Raw genomic sequence first — 21958 nt, forward strand, 5'->3', positions numbered from 1 at the left:
GCAGTTTTGTGTTCCCCTAATTATTTCTTCTAGGTTGTTTAGATTTCACCTTTCTCACACAAAGCAAATTTCTCTTGCATGACTTTTATCTCAGGTCTGACAAATTTATGAAAATGCTTTTCTCACAGAGAAGACTCATATTAAACCATGAAGTCATTTTTAATATGCAACCTATAAATGAGAGTCTTCAAAGAATAGGCATATAATTAACTGAATGTTTTATCCGCCCGTCAAATTGATTACACATTGAGATGTTTTCTGCCAGCATTTCAAATTCCAACTTTAGTGGTTCAATTTAAATACCATCTAAAGATGATTGAAAATGGATTTTCGTTGAATTCAGTTTTCTGTAGAGGACCCTTCTTAAGAACAGGTGTTCTCTCCTGTGACACTGGTAAGTAATACCACCTGTTACACTGCATGCTATAAATCACTGTTCCACGAATCTATTAGCTGTGATTCATATCTGACCTGCCTTGTGAAAACAAAGATGAAACAGTGCTTGAGACTGAATGATTTAATGCACACTGAAACTATCTACGTTCTCTGAGTTCAGCCTCATTCCCTCTGAGCACGTGCTGTTTTCAGGGAGGAAATTGGTTCTAAATTGAGAGGCTGCATTAACTCTTTCAGACAACAGAATGACAGAAACGCATCTTTCTAAATAGCTTCCTGGAGGCCTGATGGAGTGCACACCTTTCTCTGGTTCTCATCTTACTGGCTAGAAGTGATTTATACAAGGAGGGGACTTGATCTCGTCATGGCTTGGGCTCCCATCACTTCTTTAAAGAAAATTCCTGGCTTTTTCTTCCTTTTTTGTCTGAAGACAGTAATACACCTGTGATTGAATTGTTGTTCAGTTGCTCAGTCATGTCCAATTCTTTGTGACCCCATAGACTGCAGCACGCTGGGATTACCTGGCTTTCACCATCTCCCAGAGCTTGTTCAAACTCATGTCCATCGAGTTGGTTATGCCATCCAACCATCTTATCCTCTGTCATCCCCTTCTCTTCCTGCCTTCAATCTTTCTCAGCATCAGGGTCTTTTCCAATGAGTCAGCTCTTCGCCTCAGGTGTCTAAAGTATTGGAGCTTCAGCATCAGTCCTTCCAATGAATATTCAGAACTGATTTCCTTTAAGATTGACTAGTTTGATATCCTTGTAGTCCAAGGGACTCTCAAGAGTCTTCTCCAACACCACAGTTCAAAAGCAACAATTCTTTGGCGCTCAACTTTCTTTATGGTCCAACTCTCACATCTGTACATGACTACTAGAAAAACCATAGCTTTGACCATATGGACCTTTATCAGCAAAATAATGTCCCTCCTCTTTAATATGCTTTCTAGGTTGGTCATATCTTTTCTTCCAAGGAGCAAGCATCTTTTAATTTCATGGCTGCAGTACGATTTCATTGGTAAGGGCAACAGTTAGTGCCATGGTTTCAGAGCAGTCTATAGGAATTATTGGGGTACTTATCAAGTTTCCCATGAAGGGGATGTCAAACCAATATGGACCCTCACACACCATCATACCCCGTTTGGGGCCGCACACACTTGTCTGTGTCTTCCTAGGACCAATGGACCTTACTTGGTACATCTCTGAACAGTCATATATAAAGAGAATATTAAAAAGTTTCCAGTATGAGTTTATTTAATTCCTTCCAAACTTTGTTAAAATTAAAGAAGTATAATTCCATTAGAGTGTCATCATTATGTTAATCTTCATTTATGTGTATGTATATGTGCTTAGTCCCTCAGTTGTGTAGCCCACCAGGCAAGAATACCGGTGTGGGTTGCCATTTCTTTCTCCAGGGGATCTTCCTGACCCAGGGATCAAACTCTGGTTTCGTATTGCAAGCGGATTCTTTACCATCTGAGCTACCAGGGAAGCCCAATATTCATTTAACAAATTGAAACTTTCATACTGAAGAAGAAACTTTCATACTGAACTTTCATACTGTATAACTTTCTTTCATACTCCATCAGTATGATGGCATACTGTGAGGATGCCATTTGAAAAGCTGTTGGTCAGGTTTAATTGGCATTCTGCTGAGCCGCTTTTTGCATTTGTTGACTTTTTTCATCCCTAGAGTTACCTTTAGATAGGTATAGCTATGTCCTCTTTGGTTTTGCTTTTATATGTAGGATGTGTCAGTTTAAATAGAATATGTGAAAAGCAGACAGTATGCAGAGGAGGACACTTTAGAAAGAGGTTAGGCTTTGGAAACAAATCTGAGTTTAAATTCTCACTTCTTTACTCACTGGTGGCTTCACCAGAGCTGAACTTTATCCTGTCAGCAGTGATAGGATGGATGTGGAGAGAATGTTAATCTGGAGATCAGATAGGTGATGGGAACTAAAGTCAGATATGGTGTCTTTAAAGCATTGACTAGGTGTGTTCTGCTTTTTGGTGAACACAGGGGGAGGTGAGACTCAGCTTCTGCTATCATGTCATGCAATGCAATGTGTGGACGACAGGATTCTAAGACAACATGGAGTCCAATGAAAGAAATCCACACTAAACAGAAGTATACATAATGGCTCGTGGGGTCCAACAGGAGGAATTCTACTTAGAAGAGAAGGGGCGGCGGGGCTGGGGGTGGGGGCTGCCTTTTTAGAAGAGTTGGCATCACAGCAAGTTAAGGATGGATGAGAGATTTCATCAAGTGAGAACATGCTCAAAAGCAGAGAAGGGACCAAAGTAAAAGGTACACAGCATTTGGGAGAATACAGAGAATCAGATGAAGCTGAATTGAGGAATATACCTCTCTCTCCTCTCTCCCTCCCTTGCTCCTTTCATCCCTCCTCCCTACCTTCCTTCTTTCCTTCCTCCCTCTTTGTTCCCTTCTTTCCTGTCTTCCTTGTAATATTCTTCCTTCCCTTTCTTCCATCCTTCCTGCAACAGTTATGTGCCAGGCGCTGGGAATATGTGCTGAACCAAATATTTAGCCTCCTTATTGGAGCTTAGAGTCCACCCCAATGGGGGCAGGTTTTCTTTCATTAGTAATATAGATTTGGGAGTTAAATAGAGAATCAATGAGTTACTCACAGCTGGCTATGCAGCTAGAAAGCTGTCTCAGTAAACCAGCAAAGACAGTCTTGAAACTTTTATCAAAAAACTGCCATGGCACTGAAATGATGGGGTATATCCAATTAACTGTTATCAGAGCTCAATGAAATTATTACACAGAATAGTAACAGGGTTGAGAGCATGACCTAGAGGCCAGACTATCTGGGCTTATATCTCAACTCCAGTCCGTACTAGGTGTTTTCATTTGGAGCATTTGTTAAGCCTCTCTGTATGTATTTCCTTATCTGTAAAATGGGGATTGTAATAGGACCTCCCTCCTAAGGTAGCCAGGAGAATTAGATGAGTTAATATGTATAACTTCTTAGAAAAGTGCCTGGCACATATTAGTCCTGGATAAATACAGGCCATGAATATTAAATTACTTCTTCTAGTATACTAAATTAGAATGAATGTCACAAAGAGAAACCAATTGGTCCTATCTTTTCTAGAAACAATAGGTTCAATAGTTGTGTAGAGGTGAACAGCTTCTCGGGAGTATGAAAGAGTCATACATATTCACATATTACAGACCAAAAGAAAAGAACAGCAATTATTGGCTTTAAACCAATCTGATTATTGTTACTTTCCTTTCCAAACTTGGGAAGAAATTTAAGTGAAAAAATAAATATATACATACTTACGTATGAAGTTTTAGAGGAGAAAAAGGTGTGCTCCGCAGTTGACAAATTTTGTTCAAGATTCAGAAGTGCCTTACAAACTGCAGCCCAGGCCTTCAGTATTGTTGGGGTAGAGAGAGAAGCCCCAAGACACTCCTCTACTGTTCTTAAGGTCCAAGCTAATGGTCCATTAACACAGTTCCTTTAGGCTGAGCCTGGTAGATAATGAGTGTCTTCCAGGGCAACGATGCTTGGTGAGTGGTGGGAAGTAATAGTATTTTTCCTAGGGGAAGAATGTGAAAAATCCCACTTTTTGCACATAATGGTAAAAATAAGAGAGTGGTATACAGTGGGTGAAGAAATTATCAAGATGGTGTCAGTGTTCAAAGGGCAATCTCTAAGTTCATAATTAGTTTCATAAATTTTATTTCAGTAACAGTTTGTCCTTATTATCTATTCATTGAAATAGTACTAATTTTAAGGTTCATCAGCATGTGAAGAATATACATGCACTTTCAGACACACTTGCATGCACATTTGCACTATTAGTGAAGTAACATAAAACCAAAATTGTAGGGAGCTCATTATAGATTTTGAACAGCTTGTCCTTCTCTAAAAATAAACTTCAAAAATCTCAAATTACTTTTTATAACCACAACAAAAAATCATTTCTATGATAGAAAATAATTGAGCTTCCAGGTGTATTGTAATCAAGAGTTGTTCTTTTTTATCCTAGCTTCCTGATATAATTTTAAATAAATTGATTGCAAACAGCCAGGCATTTGAATTTTAAACCATTTTGAATTTGGTAACACCAAACAAGTGTGAAGCATCAATATTTCCTTTTTTCTTGTTGGGGTATAGTTGACTTACAATGTTGTGTTAGTTTCATTTGTACAGTAAAGTGATTCAGTTATACATATGCATATATCTGTTCTTGTCAGACTCTTTTCCCTTATAGTTCATTGTAAAATATTGAGTACAGTTCTCTGTGCTATACAGTAGGTCCTTGCTGGTTATCTATTTTAAGTATAATAGTGTGTATATTTTAATTCCAGTCTCCTAAGTTATCCCTTCCCTCCCTTCCCCTTCCCCTTTGGTAACCATAAATTTGTTTTCTATGACTGTGGGGCTATTTCTATTTTGTATATAAGTTCATTTGTATCAGGGTTTGTTTTTTTTTAAGATTCCAAATATAAGTGATACCATATGAATCTTATTTCTAGTAAGTCTGTCTTGTTGTTCATTCACCTTTCTCGTCAGGGGACGGCTGAGCCTCATGTTTGGGAAGCCTGCCACCTGAGCGTGGCCTCCTCGTCCTGGCAGTTAGCTGACTGAGACCAGAGTCACCAGCTTCTGTGTCCCAGGACACACCACAGCACCATATAACCATCCCCAGCAGTTCTCCCAAATCCGAGCGCCTATGAGGGTCTACCACTTGTGTCCATGGCCGCATGTTGTTACTCAATTGTCATGCAGGCAGCCTGGATCAGCTAATTAATTAATAAGCTTAACTGGAGCAAAATGTAATTAATTATACAATATTGAGCTGTCCAAATTTAATGCCACTGAAATTACATAATGAATCTGGAACATAAAGGATTCCTGGCAAAAGGAAAATAGATATCAGTATGTAAAGTGCATTCCTGGTGAACCCTCTTCACACACTTTTGACTTTCTGACTCCTGTGATGCAGGCATATGTATTTCAAAACCTATAGCACATCATGTGAAAATCAAGCACACACACATACACACACGAGTTGGACACCTTTGCCTCATGGGCTTAAAATGATGCTTTGTTTTCATCTTTGTGATGTGATTAATAAATTGATAAAGACTAACATAGTGTATACAGACCTGTTAGCATCCATCTAAGCTGGAGATTAGTTGGAAGCAGTTTTCTACGTTGCTTACCATGTTGTATTCAATGCAGACTTTAATGAGCATCAAAACTAAACAAGACCACAGACACTGACACTTCACACTTGGCTGGCAACAGCAAATTTAAAATGGTTTAAAATTCAAATGCCTAGTCATTTGAAATTAATGTGCTTAAAGTTATGTCAGAAAGATAGTGAAAAAAAGTAAAGCTTCAGATACGTGCTTGAAACACAATACTAATTTATTTGAAGTGATGATATAATAATGTAAAAAATTGACTGGTTCAGTTATTATTCATGAAAATTTGTAAAAATAAGAACCAGTTTTCAATAAATTAATCTTCATATTAAAATGATTAAAAATGTCTTCATTATAGAATCCACAAACTTTGTCATTTGGTTCTGGTGTTTTTTTTTTAAGAGAAACCAGTAAGTGACTTGAGAGAATGAAGTATTTTGAATTCATTTTGATATTTAATCTTTAACAAATGTAGACTTTATAGTGTCTTAAGAATACGCAAGGTTCAAATCATGCTTAAAATCATTATACGTAACTTATTTGTGGTGAGAGACCAAGGCAATGAGGAAGAGAGGGAAGTTATGAGTAGTGATAGACTTCTTTCTGGGGATTCACATATTCACACTGCAGGTAAGTAAAGAGTTTAAAGAGGTTGTCAGATTCACCCAGTGGATTCTGATTGTTGAAGCTCATTTGTTTTTTAAAAGTTACTTAAACTGTTTAGGAATTCTTCTGACAAGCCATATGTTGTAACAGCCACAACTCTCACACAAGGAGATTGTGCAGGTCGTTTTGAGTTTCATTGCTTGACTTACTGGCAGACCATAATAGCAGTTCTAGTTTTGTTTCTGTCTCGGTGATGCAAAAGTGAAAACATGATTAATTAATTCTCTCAAGTTGTTAACAACCTTGAAAGGTTTTTCATCATTTATACGATAAATCCTCCCAAATGTTGATGCTTCGGACACCAAATTATTGTCTCCATTGAATGGTGGGTGCTTATACAGTTTGTGAGTTTCAAAGATACTCCTTTAAGTACAAATTCTAAATCTTGACAAGAATGGCTTCATGGATTGCTCATTAGATAATAAATAACCAATAATATCTGAGCATATGAAATGTAGCAATAACAGATAATATACAGTTTTATAGTTTCCTCATAATTATTTCAGTGTGTTAAATGACTTTTTCACAGATGTTCTTATATAGCTTCTTTATTTACTTTTTACATTTTTTCACAAAAGGAGGTACTTCCCTTTTTGCAGTAGTTTTGCAGTAGTTTTTTGCAGTACATTTTGCAAATGTATTAAGAGCAAAATAAATTTCCAGGCAGAGGAGTCCTCACCATGTTTCTTCAGAGTGCATTTAATTTCATGCATGTGTGAAAGATGACAATGTGATTCCTCGGTACTAAATATTCCTCAGCCATTCACACTCAGTATGGTTATCTGGAATAAAACTAGATTAAACTTGCAAAGTGGTGAATTACTGAAAATAATGAAGTTGAGGCAATTCATTAATCTTTATCTACTGGTCTATTTTTTATAAACTGAATTAAATGGAAAAAAAATTCATTTGGGGACCAATCAGATTGAAAAGGGTCTAATGTGAAGAGGAACATGGGGCTAAAAATGTTTTTTTTTCTTTTTAAATTACCCACAGCACTTTTTCTTACATGCCTCTGTTTTTCTTTTAGTGGCAAAGCATTTCTATAACACTGGTTGAGAAAGTTCAGATGATCGCTGTAATTCTAGGATCCCTGTTCTTAATAGCGAGTGTGACCTGGCTCCTCTGGTCAGCCTTCAGCCCCTATGCAGTGTGGCAGAGGAAGGACATCCTTTTTCAGATCTGCTATGGAATGTATGGTTTTATGGATCTAGTGTGCATAGGTAAGACCATGATTTCAACGCTAACAAACTGTCAGTAATCCATTTCTTCCAGCTCTTACGTTTCCATCAGTCGGATCTAACATAGAATGTGGTGGTTCACGTGATCTTGGTTCTGTAGCTCATTAACTGCCTGGGGCACCACAATCCACCACTTTTCTCAAAAAGCATAGCATCTCTGTTCCCAAGTAGTCTGAAAAAAAGAAAAATGAACAGGATAATGCCCTTTTAAAGTGATATACTTTGCACCATAAAGAAGGAAGAGTTGAAGAAATTATTTGGGGGTGGGCGATGGAAGGATAGTCACTTAATTTCTAAGGAAGAACAGCAACTAAATCCCCCTCACAAAGCTGGGAAGGTACTGACTAATGTCAACGGCCATAGTGTGCATCTGGGAGAAACTGGATACCTGGAGGTCTTATATCGTGGCCTGGTAACCTCAGACTCCCCGCCCCGGACATAAAGGGCTCCTTGGAAGGGTAAGGACTTGAGGACAGTTTTCCTTGCCATTCTGTGCCACTTAGTTTCACTTATTACATTTAGTGGTTTAGAAGAGGAAAAGGATGGGACACTTTAGCCAAAACAGATGCTACAGAAAAGATTCTTTACATGTTTCACTGGACCAATCTCCTTTCCCTTGTACCATGGGAAAATGGAAGCCGATTCAGGCAGCATCTACTTGATGTGTGTGAGGTGCCACAGGCATTGCGATGGTGACCTGTTGGCACCAGGGGATGAGGATGGAGAGCAAGCATACCTTACCCAGGAGAGCCCCTGCTCCGATGTGGCTCACAGCTTATGGGATGTAAAAAGAGCCCGGGGAGGAAAGTATGATCCGAGGACCACCCTTGGCCACAGCAGCATCTGCAGCGCCTTGTAAAGAAATGCACGTTCTCAGGACCTGCCCCAGACCTGCCAAATCCAACACTTCAGGGCACCCCCTCTCCAGCCACCATCTGTGTTCACAAGCTCACCGACAGGCCGATGATGTGAGAGCCACTGACTTCAGGGAAAGGACTCTTGACCTACGATCGAGTGCCTTGGTTTCTAACCCTGGCCACTGCTTCGACAGGTCAACCTTGCCTCTCTCTATTCCTTTTTTTTTTCCTCACCTATAAAAATGGGAATAAGCCTCCATAGCACACAGACTTAAATAAAGGAAAAGACTATTGTAAAATAATTATGTTAGTAACTGGAAGTTGTAGATTAAGTGTGTTTGAATAAGACACAAAACACTGAAAGACTTTAAATCACTTAAAATAATGCCTGTACTCACGAAAGCCTTAATTTCACTAGCAATTTCAATATTCTCAGTCAGGTTTTCTAAGAGAACACTGTACATTTAAAAACTATGATCAGCTTGAATTTCTCCTCTTTTTCTTCTTTTCTCCATTGTTACTAACACAAGACTAGTAAGAAAGAAAAGTATAAAATTTCAGGTCAAGAAGGAAAAGAGAATGGAGGGAGATGTCATGAAAAATATATAAACCGAGCAGTTGTAGCCTGAATAATTAGGCTAATCATGTATATGATCAATTTGCGTTAAATCTGATAATGCATATGTAGGCATTTGGAAATTCCAACTCTCTATTCAAATAAATCTCTGGGGTATGGCTCTAAATTGAGAAGAATTGCAAAGTTATTCTACAAATCCCTCAACAAATTCAGAAATAGTGTTTTCTGTCTTTCAACATAAAAGTTATAAAATGTGGTATTCCATTGATTTTAAAAGGAGAGATGAAAAACGAAAGAACCATTAGGCTCCCAATCTGACCTGAAGGGAAAAAAATTCCAGTTGACTTTAGTACAGCACTGAAAGGGCCAGGCCTTTCTTGCTTAGGAAATCATCTTGAATTTCATAGCTTGCATTTAATACTGAGTTATTATATCTTAAATTTTGATTGCTCATGCCAGTCTTTTAATCAAGATTGTTAGGATTCTGGTTTTAAGAGCACATACATAGGAACTAATGATCTTTTTGACAACATAAGACGTATCTGGGCCTCCCTTTTGTAATGTGGGTGTTTGCCCATTTTATAAAGTTAAGTTTCTTAGGAAGAAAAACCAGTGGACATTTTCTTGGAGAAGCTTTGGAAAGTGAGTTTTTATCTAGGTTTTAAATATTGACAGTACTTTTCACTGTCTTTTGGCTCATCGAAACAAAATCCCATCATTCAATGATTTATTTGTATACTTTGAAAAATATTAAAGAATTCAGATTGAACAACAGTGTTTATTTCACTTTGCAATGTCATTAGTTAGCCTTTTTGGACCCAGAAGTGAAGTGAAAGTCGCTCAGTCGTGTCTGACTCTTTGCCACCCCATGGACTGTAGCCCGTCAGGCCCCTCTGTCCATGGAAATTTCCAGGCCAAAGTACTGGAGTGGTATGCCATTTCCTTCTCCATTTTGGACCCAGGGAAAAGCTTATTTTTCCCCCAAGAAATTGGAAATCTATTAGAGTCAGAAAGCAAATACATGTAGGCTACCGATAGCTAGCTGGATCATGGCAGGTAATTAATTATTCCTGCTAATATTTCAAATTAATTAAAATGTCTGCTAACTAAATGTAGACAGTAACAAAGTAGCTTACATTGATTATACCTCAAATACCCGTGACTGCAAGACCAGAGTCAGAGTGAAAAGCATACGTCTTGTGTCCAGTTTGTTCAATTCAATCAGCTTTCCAAGTGTCAGACACAGTGCTAAGTGCTGGGAATGCAGATGAGAGTCGGTCCCTTTCCTGCCCTCTAGGAGCTCCCAGCCACACAGACAGGACAGATGCAAGTAACTAGAATTCAGCAGGATGTGCAGTGATGGACTTAAGCACAGGAGATTGTAGTTGGACAAAGCAGGGGAAGAATGATGAGGGCTGATTTATGTGGGGAGAGAACGGTTTCAGGCAGATTTCATGGGGAAGCGATAGCTGAGCATGCTGACGGATGAAGAGATGCTCGGCATGTGGAGAGATGGCCCCCTGTCACCACTGGAGTCTAAGTTTGGCTCCCATTTGGAAGGCTTTAAGGCGGCTGGAAACATTCCCGTATTCCTGTTCGTCTAAGCTTTTCAAACTTATTTATACCTAAATGGAGAAGAAGCAGATTGACATCTTCATAAATGTTCTTCTTAAAAAATATTTCTGTGAATTCATAGAAGATTATTCCAGAATCAAAACAATGTTATAGTCCAGTCAGTGTAAGTCACGTGTTGTGCTCAGCCAGTCACTCAGTCGTGTCCGACTCTTTGCGACGCCATGAGCTGTAGCCCTCCAGGCTCCTCTGTCCATGGGCTTCTCCAGGCAAGGATACTGGAGTGGGTTGCCATTTCCTCCTTCAGAGGATCTTCCAGACCAAGGGAGAGAACCCACATCTCTGGCGTCTCCTGCATTGGCGCCATCCAGGAAGCCCACATAATGTTTAGGAAGAGAACTTGGGGAAATTTACTTATTCCCAAAGTTAATTTGTTACTTTCACTTATTATCGACTAATACATCTGCTTTCCCAAGATCCAATTTCTTCTTGCTGTTAAAGTTTTGAATTCTCCCAAGGGCCTGGGTACCGTGATAGTTTAAATACCTAGATCAGGGCTGTCCAACAGAACTTTCTACAATGAGTAAAATGTTGTGCATCTGTGTTGCCCAGTACCGTAGACACGAGCTCCATATGTCTGTTGAGCACTTGAAACGTACTTAGTGTGAATGAGAAACTGAATCTTAAATTTAATTTTATTGAAACTTCACTTAAACAACCACCTGTGGCTTATGGCTACCATATTGGACAGATTTCTAGATGATGGGATGGTAAACGTGTAAGGGTTTGATTGACAAGTTTCACCTTGTCTTTATAACAGATTGTAGTTCCTAAATGATGAAGTAACTGTTTCATGAGAAGAATAAAGTGAAAATGAGTGCAAGAGGATTGGGAAAAGGCTATTAACAGTGAGAGAGTGGTGGTCCAGAGGTAGACACAGAGCTGTCAGAGGGAGCCGTCTTAAGGAAATGGGAGTACAGAGAGATGTAACTTTAGATTATATTTGGGGAGCTCTTTTAAATGTTTAAGTAGATGGCATTCAGACTATGATTGTGTACTAGGAAAACCAATATAAAGGATCTAAATCACCAAGATGCTGTAGCCCTAGGGTAGCAATTTAGGGAGAAGTAATAGTCACAGCAGGCTCACAGTGGCTCCCTCCTAAGAAGTTCTGCACAGTGGACACAGAAAGATGAGCCAACTCAGAAATTAAAAGCAAGTGCCTGGCAGAAGGATCTGGGCACAGGACCTGGTTCTCAGCTCCATACATGGCACATGGAAAAAACAAGACTCCCACTTCTATCAGCTGTGTCCCTCCAAGGATGCTTGGACCACAAGAGGAATATGTTTCTGAGTGACTCAAAGAAATGAGGGATTGAGATGCGACCATAGGATGGGGAGTCATCTGATGAATTTGCATCTGGAAAGTGAGGGCCACTACTAGGTCCCCTCAGTGTCTGGGGACTCTGAGGAGGCGAGTTCAGTCTCTCATAGAAGCAGTAAACTAGAACGAAAGCCTCATCATGTTCCCTGTTATGTGGGGATTCCTGAAACAGAGGTAGCAGTGCTTATACCTAGTCTCATGCACATGCCAGGTTAGTGCCAAAACCACGTCTGGAAGATCTGTATCTTCCTTGGAATGATAAGGGAAGGGTGATGAGGGTTATGGCTACAAAATTTAGAAATCTGGATCACTGTTGTTCTTGTAAAAGGTTTTGTTAGTCATCCACATAGTATAAACATATACATATTCAGATTAAAACACCTTTCATGTTTACAATTGTGAAATATTTAAAGTTTAGAAAAGACCCTTTCCCTCCCCCTGCCCTTTTTCATGTCACTTCCTGTGCAGAAATGTTCCCTCTCCAATGTTGATGTATATCTTCGAGATCTTTTTCACAGTTTCCTTTTTTGACATGATGATGAGTAGCTTGGATTGTATTTAACACCATTCGAGTGGTTTTCTTAACATCCATTCTGTGACCATCTCCCTGGAGAAGGAAATGGCAACCCACTCCGGTATTCTTGCCTGGAGAATCCCATGGACTGTAGCCCACCAGGCTCTTCTCTCCGTGGGGTCGCAAAGAGTCGGACATGACTGAGCAACTGAACACATGACTATCTAGGTTTGTGGGACAAATTTATCTAAGAAAGTGGGAGTGACCACACCGGACCCTGCTCCTATGCGGCTTGTCCAGCCTGGCGTCTTTTAGGGACATCAGGACTGCCACGTGCAGCTTTCAAGAGCAGGACAGTGTAAATTCCATCTTATAATTTATCTCATTATTTCAAAAGCATCCTGCGAGGTAGTTCTGGTTCCTGCTCATTACATCTGTGTGTGTGTGTGTGTGTGTGAGTACGTCCTCTGTTCTGCATGCTTGCACTTTAATTTGAGAAATAGAATAATCAGGAGAGTCAGCAATAACAGAATCGGGATGTTAGCCACAGAGTCATGAGACAAAGGGAAGCAATTTTTCTTAAAGCAATTTCTGGGAGTGTTTACTACACGAAAAAAAGGGAAGTGAAATCCTTTCAGTGTTAATAGTGTAATAGGCGTAGAAGTAAGTGACCCCAGAGCTCCTGAATGTGCTGCAGAAGCTGGTGGTCTTGGGAGGCAGTGATCTGGGTCACCCCTGCTGGATTTTGCTTTCCAAGATCTTCAGAGCAGATGCGCTATTTCAGTATTGTATTCAAAAATAATCCCGGACATACTAGAATGAGGATCAGATCAAAGTGCCTTCTTTCTGTATCAATTATAGTCAATACTGAACAGTTCTTTTTCTGCAGAAATTTCATGCTCTCCCACGTAAGGTTTTCCTAAGTTTCAAGTCCATTTTTTTTTAATTTATATAAATTTTTGTATCTATCATGGCCCTTTTGAAAATCTGTTTTTCATAGTTGATAATATATCTAGCTAAAGCTATTCGAGCAAATGCAAGAAAACTATTTAGAGTTACCAGTTGATAACTTTTATTCACATTTCATTCTGGAACTTTGGAAGAACAAATAAATATAACAGATTCCTGTGGTCTCGGATTGATGGTATTAGACCTGCATTTGCTGTTTAAAAGGCACAGTAATTCTCTTTAAAAGGCACAAATTCAGTTGCTTTTGACATTGCTTCACTTCTCTATTTTTCTTTCTTCAGGCAGAACAGCTAAAAGTAACACAGGATTTAACATTTGATTGATGGGAAGTATAAAATGTACATTTTCAATTTTTTTTTTATATTATATGAGGAAAGATGAAGAAGTTTGACAGAAAATTTCAGGATATTCAGAGTCTTGGTTACAAGAAATGAATCCTTGCCATGGAGGATGACCAATGTATATTTCATGGCAGGGTTGTTTGCCCTAAAATGATGCTTCTAGGTCATCTTCCTTCCTGTGGCTGGATTTCAATGCATACAACCTAATTACATAAGCAAAGCATAATTGAGAAAGTGAATCAACTAAGGGAAGAAAATCCTAATGCATTCTAAACAAAATATAAATGATGTTGAAACCATCTCCTGTTTAAAATTTTCTCTGCTTTCTGGCGCTTCCCAGCATGATTCAGAAGTTGACAATATTTCTTAGAGCATTTTAGGTGAAAGACACATTTACTGAAGGAAATTAGTATTGGAATTGAAACATGCCACAATAATTGAGAGCAGAAAAAGAAAAAAAAAATGGGTTTACTGAAGAGCACCCCTTGGAGGGCTCCCAGTTCTTACCTTGTCACACAGGGTCATCACCAAACAGATGTGTGCCTGAAAGGGCAACTGTTGGTGAGGTTTATAAAAAGTGCAGCCCCTGGGTTGTGGTAGAGAGACAGAGTTTTCTTCTTTTTAACAACAAAAAAAATTATTGGAATATAGTTGACTTACAATGTTGTGTTAGTTTCAGGTGCACAGCAAAGTGAATCAGTTATCCAGATACATATATCCCTTCTTTCTTTAGATTCTTTTCCCATATAGGTCGTTACAGAGTATTGATTTGAGTTCCCTGTGCTATACAGTAGGTCCTTATTACTGATCTATTTTATATATAGCAGTGTGTACATGTGAGAGACAGCATTTTCTTAAGCTGTAGAGTTATGTATGGATAAACATAAAATTTTGTCAAATAGTTCCAGGTGAATAATTTAGAATTACCAAGAGGACACTTGATTTCACCACACTCTTTAGGGCCTGTGAGATCCTGCACAGAGCAGGTGTGGATGTGCAACAGGGTCAACTCTTGTCCGGTCCTCCCAGCGGAGAGCCTGGACCACCGAGTCCAGTTTGACCTGAAGTGGGGCATTTCCACTTGAAGAGGCTTTCTCTGTGGGACGTGGTGACCCCTCTTCTCCTCTTCTGCCCAAGTGGCACAGGCCCGACTCTTTCAAACTTGCCAGCAACTTTGATCATGAGATTTCAGATCCATGTGAAGTAGATTTTTTTGGTGGGAGAAACCCACCCTGCATCACAGTCCACCCTGTCCCACCCCAGTCACCACCACCACCACCACCAAATCTGGGATCTGAGTCACTGGAATCACTCGGGAAGACAGAGCTTAGGCTGCCAGTAGGTCCACATGCAGCCCTGGGGAGGGGACGGGGATGTGAAAGCTACTTGCGTGCCCTGGTTGGCACTCTGGTTGCAGTGGATGGTGGGGGTTGCAGTTGCCTTTGTCTCACACCTATTTTCATAGGAAGCATGGATGTGGGTGCATCTGCGTGAATCATAAGACGTGGGAAGAAAAGAAGCTCAACTTAAAAAGTGTTTGGCAAAATAACTAGAAATATCAATTAACCCAGTGCTTCCTTTTTGAATCTTCCTATTACAGTTTTCCTTCTAGACAGAAGAGGACCAGTCAGCCACCTCGGCTCCATTTCCTTCTTCTGTTTCCTGGTCTATAATTTGATCAGGGACCAACATCCCTCCAGCATCTCAGTTTGGCTACCTGGGAGATCTCGGCCCAGCTGCTGACTTAGGACAGACAGAAACCTTCTTCTCTAGCCCGGAGTTCCTCTGGGTTTCTCTTCAAACATCTCCCCAGGGAAAGACTGGGCTGGGAGGTTGGCCACACTGGCTGGTCTGTTACCCTTGCAGCCAGGGCTGTTAACCAGATTCGAATGCTCTCCTGGTTCATTTAGAATTATTTCTTAGAGCAGAATTCCTTTACAAGCCCAGATTGTTTTTCCTGATTTCAGAATATCATGGCGTGCTTCAAGCCCCCAGGAAATGCCCCAACTTCACTTAGAATCTAGCCAGGCCCCTTGGAGGGAGAGGCAGAGTGGCCCCTTGTAATTCAACATCATTAGGGGAAGAACAGCTCTTTACCCTTTATATACTGTGAGAAGTAGGCTGTTATTATCTCTTTACTCTGGAGGTACAAATTATAGGCTTGTCTATGGCTTAATCATACTGATGTTTACCAGTTTTTCCAAAGATTACTATCATAGTTGGTTATTAGTGGTATTGCTGACTTTAAAACCCCAGGGAAAAAAGTAGAAGGGATCTTGCGTTTGCTCCTTGCCCTCAGGGCTGTGCTGAAATGGTATCTCAAAGTGAATTCACTCTTCAGCCCTCCTCCTGGTGGAGAAAACCCAACCCCAGACCTTCCCCTCCTGTGACTGGGTATGGTTCAAGTTCTTTTGGAGAAACATGGACATGATTAGCTGACCAGCAGACCAAATATATTGTTGTTGGTGACTTTTGTTTCCTCCTTAGGAAAAAGTGTCAGTCTTTGAACCTCTCTCAATTGGTGGCTGAGATGGTAAAGAATCTACCCACAATGCAGGAGATGCTATTTTGATCTCTGGGTCAGGAAGATCCCCTGGAGAAGGGAATGGCAACTCACTCTAATATTCTTGCCTAGAGAATCCCATGGACAGAGGAACCTGGAGGGCTGCAGTGCACGGAGTTGCCAAGAGTCAGACACACCTGTGCAACTAAGCATGCATGCAATCAGGGGCAGTTTAGCCAAAGAAGCATTAGTCATCTATTGGGCCAATATTCATTGGGCATTTATTGTGTCCCAGGTCTGGAGCACAGGCTAGAGATACAGTTAGTTCAGAGTCTGCTGCCTGTTTTTACCATCCAAGATCTAAGAATGATTTTTACGCTTTGAAATGGTTGAATAAACATTAAAAGAATATTATTTCATGACATATGGAAATTATGTCAAATGTAAATTTATGTGGCCATAAAAAATGTTTTGTTGAAACCTGGTCATATCCATTCATTGATGTATTATCAGTCAGTGGTTCCAGCCTCAACAAAGAGGAACTATGATATCTGTGTAACCTATAGTACTTGCTCTCTGGCCCTTTGCAGAAGACCTTTTGGACTATAGAATCCTCTCAGCTCTCCAGCTGCTGGTGAGAGACAGTCAGGGAAATGAGCAATTAAGATACAGCATGGAAAGTGCCAGGAGAGAAATGTATGTGAGAGCAGATGGGGGAAGGATAATCATCCTCAGGGTTGGAAATTTGAGCTGGGGGTTTATATCTGGTAGTTGAAACCAGCGTTTGCAAGGGAAGTGATTCAGGAGAGATGAGCAGCATTTTGAAGAAGGCAGTGAGACAGAGCAAGCCGAGAGATGAACGTGGCCATGGGTCAGGTGAGGTGAGGAAGGGACTTGGGGAGGAGCAAGCAGCTGACAGTGCCGGATGCCTTATCAAGAGTAGGTGAAATCAAGCCAGAATGCATCACTGGATTCGGCAGTGTGGGGGTTGACTGGATAGACACGGATTGCAGAGAATGGCTGGGATAGGCAGAAGGGGCTCAGGATGTAAGTTTATAACTCGTGTTTGAAAAAGAGCACAGTTAAATGAGGGTAGAATCTGGATGTGGGGGTGTGGATTTGAGAAAAGTTGCTATTCGCTTGTTTTAATGGCAGAGTGAAGTTTGAGCAAATGTTGAGAAGACAGACTCAGAAGGAATCAGAAGGCAGATTGAAGATCCGGGGTGGGGTGGGGGACAGCTTGATGCCCTTGAGGTGCAGAGATGGAACTCAGCACTCAGGAGAGGGGTCTGTCTTGCACAGGAAGAGTCCTCCCAACCCTGAGATGGGCAGGCGGGGGAGGAAAGGGTGGACACGGCTGTAGATGCCTCATGCACTGCTTTGGGAGAGTAAACAGAAGGACCTCCCTGCAAAAGATCTGTTGCTCAGGCAGTAGGTGGGTGTGTGCTCGGTTGCTCAATCACATCCAACTCTTTGCGACCCCATAGACTGTAGCCCTCCAGGCTCCTCTGTCTATGGAATTCTCCAGGCAAGAATACTGGAGTGGGTTGCTATTTCCTCCTCCAGGGGATCTTCCCAACTCAGGGATCAAATCTGTGTCTCCTGCATCTCCTGCTTGGTGGTAGGTCGTGTGGTCATCTGCTGAGATGGGGAAGGCACTGTGTGGGGAGAGGAGTCTGTCGAGAGCATTACAAGTGACGGTCAGCTGCAGAGAGCTTTGGGGAGAGGAGGCTGAGCCAGGAGACAGGAAGAACCACGGGACATGGCTGAGTGCCCTCCTGAAGCTGGGCCAGGGGTGCCCCAGTCTACAGGGCTAGGAGGCTCTGTGTTTTTACCCATTAGGGCTAAGGAGTGAGTGTAGAGGGGTGAAATGGTGAGACTAGGCTAGGATGAGGCTTTATATCCAGAGTTGCTAGAACACCAGCAAGGACAAAGATCAACCTTGTCCTTCTCCTTGAGAGGTAGAGAGTAATTACACGATGGGATCGCTTTCTCAGAGACTGGGGAAGGAACCAGAGCCAGAAAGAAGCTGACTGATTTGGAGGAAGATTGCCCAAGAGAGGGGCTCGAGGTCACAAGGAAGCAGAATAGGGTGCATTCATTGAAATAAAGTAGCTCAGTTGGTAAAGAATCTGCCTGCAATGCAGAAGACTCGGGTTCAATTTCTGGGTCAGGAAAACCCCTGGAGAAGGAAATGGCAACCCACTCGTATTCTTGCTTAGAGAATTCCGTGGACAGAGGAGCTTGACAGGCTACAATCCATGGGGTCGCAAGAGTTGGGCATGACTTAACGACTAAACCACCACCACCACTGAAATGAAGAAAGTGGATGAGTTAGAAGCCCTGGAGGTGGTGGTTGCCAGCAGTGCTGGGAGAGTGTCAGGGCTTGCGGTTGGACCAGTTTCTGGAAGGGAGAGGCCTGAGCTGAAGTGAAGGAGGGACCGCAGAGGGTAAGAGTTACACAAGTTAGGTCACAGTCAAGTCATCCACGTGGATGTGAAGGGGGTGGGTCTGTGGGGCTGCAGAGATCCAGGAGCCAGGGAACCAGTCATCTGAGATTATTGGCAGCAGCTGAGGGGTCAGGAGCGGACATCCCCTGTGGTTTCATTCTGTATGTGAGCATGCGCACATGTGTGTGTGCGTTCCATGCGACTTCACTCTTTCTCCAACTTGACTGTTTTCCACAAGAGCGGTTGTGTGATTTCTAAACACGTGAGGCTTGGAACAATTGCAGCAACTTTAGAGAGAGCTGACTATATCCCTAGGCTACTCTAAAATGAGGTTATTAAAGAGGCCAACTCAACTTGGACATGGGGAGTTTTCCTTGGAAGAGAAAACAAATGAGACCGTGATAATGGGAACAGTGACGAGAAGCAGCTCCCTTAACGTCAGAACCTAGAGATGGTTCATCAGAACTGGCACCCAGTCTTTGGGGACCTCCTGACTTCAGACTATTTTGCAACAAAGAACTTTCTCACCAAGGAGAGTGTGAATGTGGTGATTTTTCTAAACGATGTTTCTACTTGGAACACAAGTAGGTGTCCTGACAGGGTTCCTCTGGGGTCAGGAGGAACCACAGAGATGAGCGTATTTCCAAACATGTTGAAAGGAGGTTTTCAAAACAAATCTCCAGTGATGGCTAAGATTATGTTTACTCTGATCCAAGCAGCATTCTCAGCACTTTACCTCGGTTTTCACACTCAGTCTTCATAACAACCCTATGGGGTGTAGGTACTCTTCTCCTCATCTCAAAGATGGGAAAACTAAGGCACCATTAACTACTTTCCAGAGTAGAAGAGGGACCCAAGATTGGGTACTGTGGCTCCAGAGCCTGTTACAGGCTGAGCTTGAATTGGTCATTTTTAAAATGTTCCTGTCTATTCAATAAACTGAAACTAATTCTTTAGTTACTGTCTCAAACACCTAAGGCATGATACCAGAAATAAATATTTCTTTTAACTACTAGTTTTAGATCAGGAATGGAGAAACAATTTTCCCTAAAAACCCAGAGTAATTAGCTATTTTGTGAATCTTTTATTTATTGTTAATTAATAGAACAAAAAATATACAGAAACATATTAAAGATAAAATATTTAATATTACCATACCAAAATCCATTTCTCTCTCCATTGTTTTAAGTGAAGCAATTTCTTGATAAGAATTATTTATGTAAAGAATCACATCTCAACCTTGAATTTTCTTGCTAGATCACAGAATAGAATATTAAAGAAGCCTAAGTTCTGAGCATTCTTATGTTGTTAAAAATTCTAATTAACGTCAATTAAAATACATCAAATTTAATTGATATTTTCAACTACAAAATATTACTCACGTTATGTGGATGAAGTCAAAGAATTAGAAATTTTACTTATGCTGAGATGGCAGCTTCTGTTTTGAATATTTACCCACAATCTATGTGATTTAAGAGAAATGAAAAGCAAAGTCAACAGAAGTGAAATAGCCTATGTCAGGTCCAAAGATAAACAGGTTTTAATTAGATATTTCAATTAAAACTTCTAAAATATTGTTCTCACCCCATGAAATGGAACAATCAATACATGTATTGTTTACCCTTAAGGTTAATAAAATCATAATCTGCAAGTTTGCAGTAGACAGTTTATCCATTGGAGATGGAAAGGAAATTTACGTATACACATTTCAGCTTGCCACTAAGTCCACAAATAGCCTCCTTCTCAGAACTGGCTTTGGTCCAGAGTATGGGAAACAAATGGAAATCTACCAAGGTAGATCCCGAATCCTTAAAGAATTAATTAACACAGAAGATAGACATTTACAGGCTTTTAAGCCAGATGCTATAACATTGAGGTTTGCAGAGTTATTTATTAATATTTTATATATTGTGAAGGCCACTACAGTCCTCCCATCTCCTACCCAGCTGCAGCCATGCACACTTTAGGATAAAGGCCAGAGGAGAGCTGACCATTGCAGCCTCTTGTGTTACTGAAGAAAGATTTTGACTGTCTAGTCATAATCAGGAAATATCCCTCAGGTCAGAGACACACTTGTGAGGACAAGCTTCTGCCAGGGATGGCTCCTGCAATCTGAGTTCTTGCAGAGGAGTACACTGGATCAGGCTTCAAGGGTCTAGCTCTGATTCTGGACTTTGAACGTAACTGTGGCCCATGGTCAAGCTATGTCACTTCTCTGGGCTTCAGAGACTTCATCTCTGCATATGAACAGGTTGGGTTAAATCATTCCCAGTATTTCCTAATTTTGAAATTTAGTTACTGTGTTTGTCCACTTCATATCTCTGTGATGCCAGGTGTTCCATCTGTCCATGATTTGAAGGACAGAATTGGAGTTGCATTCAACTGAAATTAAACCAGTTCTAATCCATGGTTCCAGTTACAAGGAAACTCTGTGTGTCTGTATGCTCAGTCACTCAGTTGTGTTTGACTCTTTGTGACCCCATAGACCGTAGCCTCTCTGTCCATGGGATTATCTGTCCATGGGATTTTCCTGGCAAGAATACTGGAGTGGGTAGCCATTTCCTTCTCCAGGAGATCTTCCTGACCCAGGGATTGAATCCCGAGTCTCCTGGGTCTCCTACATTGGCAGGTGGATTCTTTACCATCTGGGAAGCCCAGGGGAACTCTAGGATACCTGTATTATATATTAAAAAAGTATTGGACTCATTCCTCTATGTCTTTTATTGAAACAATAATATGCACAGATAGTTTTTTCCTCGAGCCTTGTTGGGTGGAAAGTTAGATAATATAATAATTCTTCTCTCCAGTGAATTCTTTTAATCCTTTTTTAAAAAATTAGCATACTGTGTATTTTATAATAACAAGTTTGCAGCTTTTGAGGAATATCCTGTGAATATGCCTATGGTAGATTTGTGCTCCAGAGCTGGTGATTGAAAGAGCAGAAGATTCTCCTATCTACAAAGGAAGAAAAGAAATCATTAAAATAATTAATTGATGGATCGGTTTCTGAACAGAGCAACTGGTCAGAAAAATGGCCAGCATTTTTTTACTCTTAAGCTTTTTGGTCTGGCACAGGCATTTGTAACTATATTGTTCATGATTGTTTAACTCAAGTAAGCATTTGATGACCAGGCCAACAAGAGAGGGGGAGGCTGCTGCAATTTACTAAGGCTAAAACAAACCCTTGTAAAGAATTTTCGCTCTTCTACTTCTGGCAGGCTGTGTGTGTGTGTGTGTGTGTGTGTGTCTGTGTCTGTGTCTGTGTCTCTGTGTGTGTGTATTTTGAAGGGGATGGGGC

At 40.8% G+C, this 21958-nt stretch overlaps 1 protein-coding gene across 2 annotated transcripts in view; it reads left to right on the forward strand.

The window, feature by feature from the left end:
- Nucleotides 1–21958, forward strand: part of MARCHF11 (membrane associated ring-CH-type finger 11) — a 109813-nt gene that overhangs the window by 79299 nt on the left and 8556 nt on the right. For both annotated transcript variants that reach the window (XM_081519325.1, XM_081519326.1), the window contains exon 4: nucleotides 7283–7475. In XM_081519325.1, coding sequence (XP_081375451.1) covers nucleotides 7283–7475 — 193 coding nt within the window. The remainder of the gene's footprint in view (nucleotides 1–7282; nucleotides 7476–21958) is intronic.

This window comes from Giraffa tippelskirchi, chromosome 8 (genome assembly GCF_054371585.1).
Source record: "Giraffa tippelskirchi isolate mGirTip1 chromosome 8, T2T-mGirTip1v1.2.pri, whole genome shotgun sequence".
In the NCBI taxonomy this organism is placed as follows: Eukaryota; Metazoa; Chordata; class Mammalia; order Artiodactyla; family Giraffidae; genus Giraffa; species Giraffa tippelskirchi.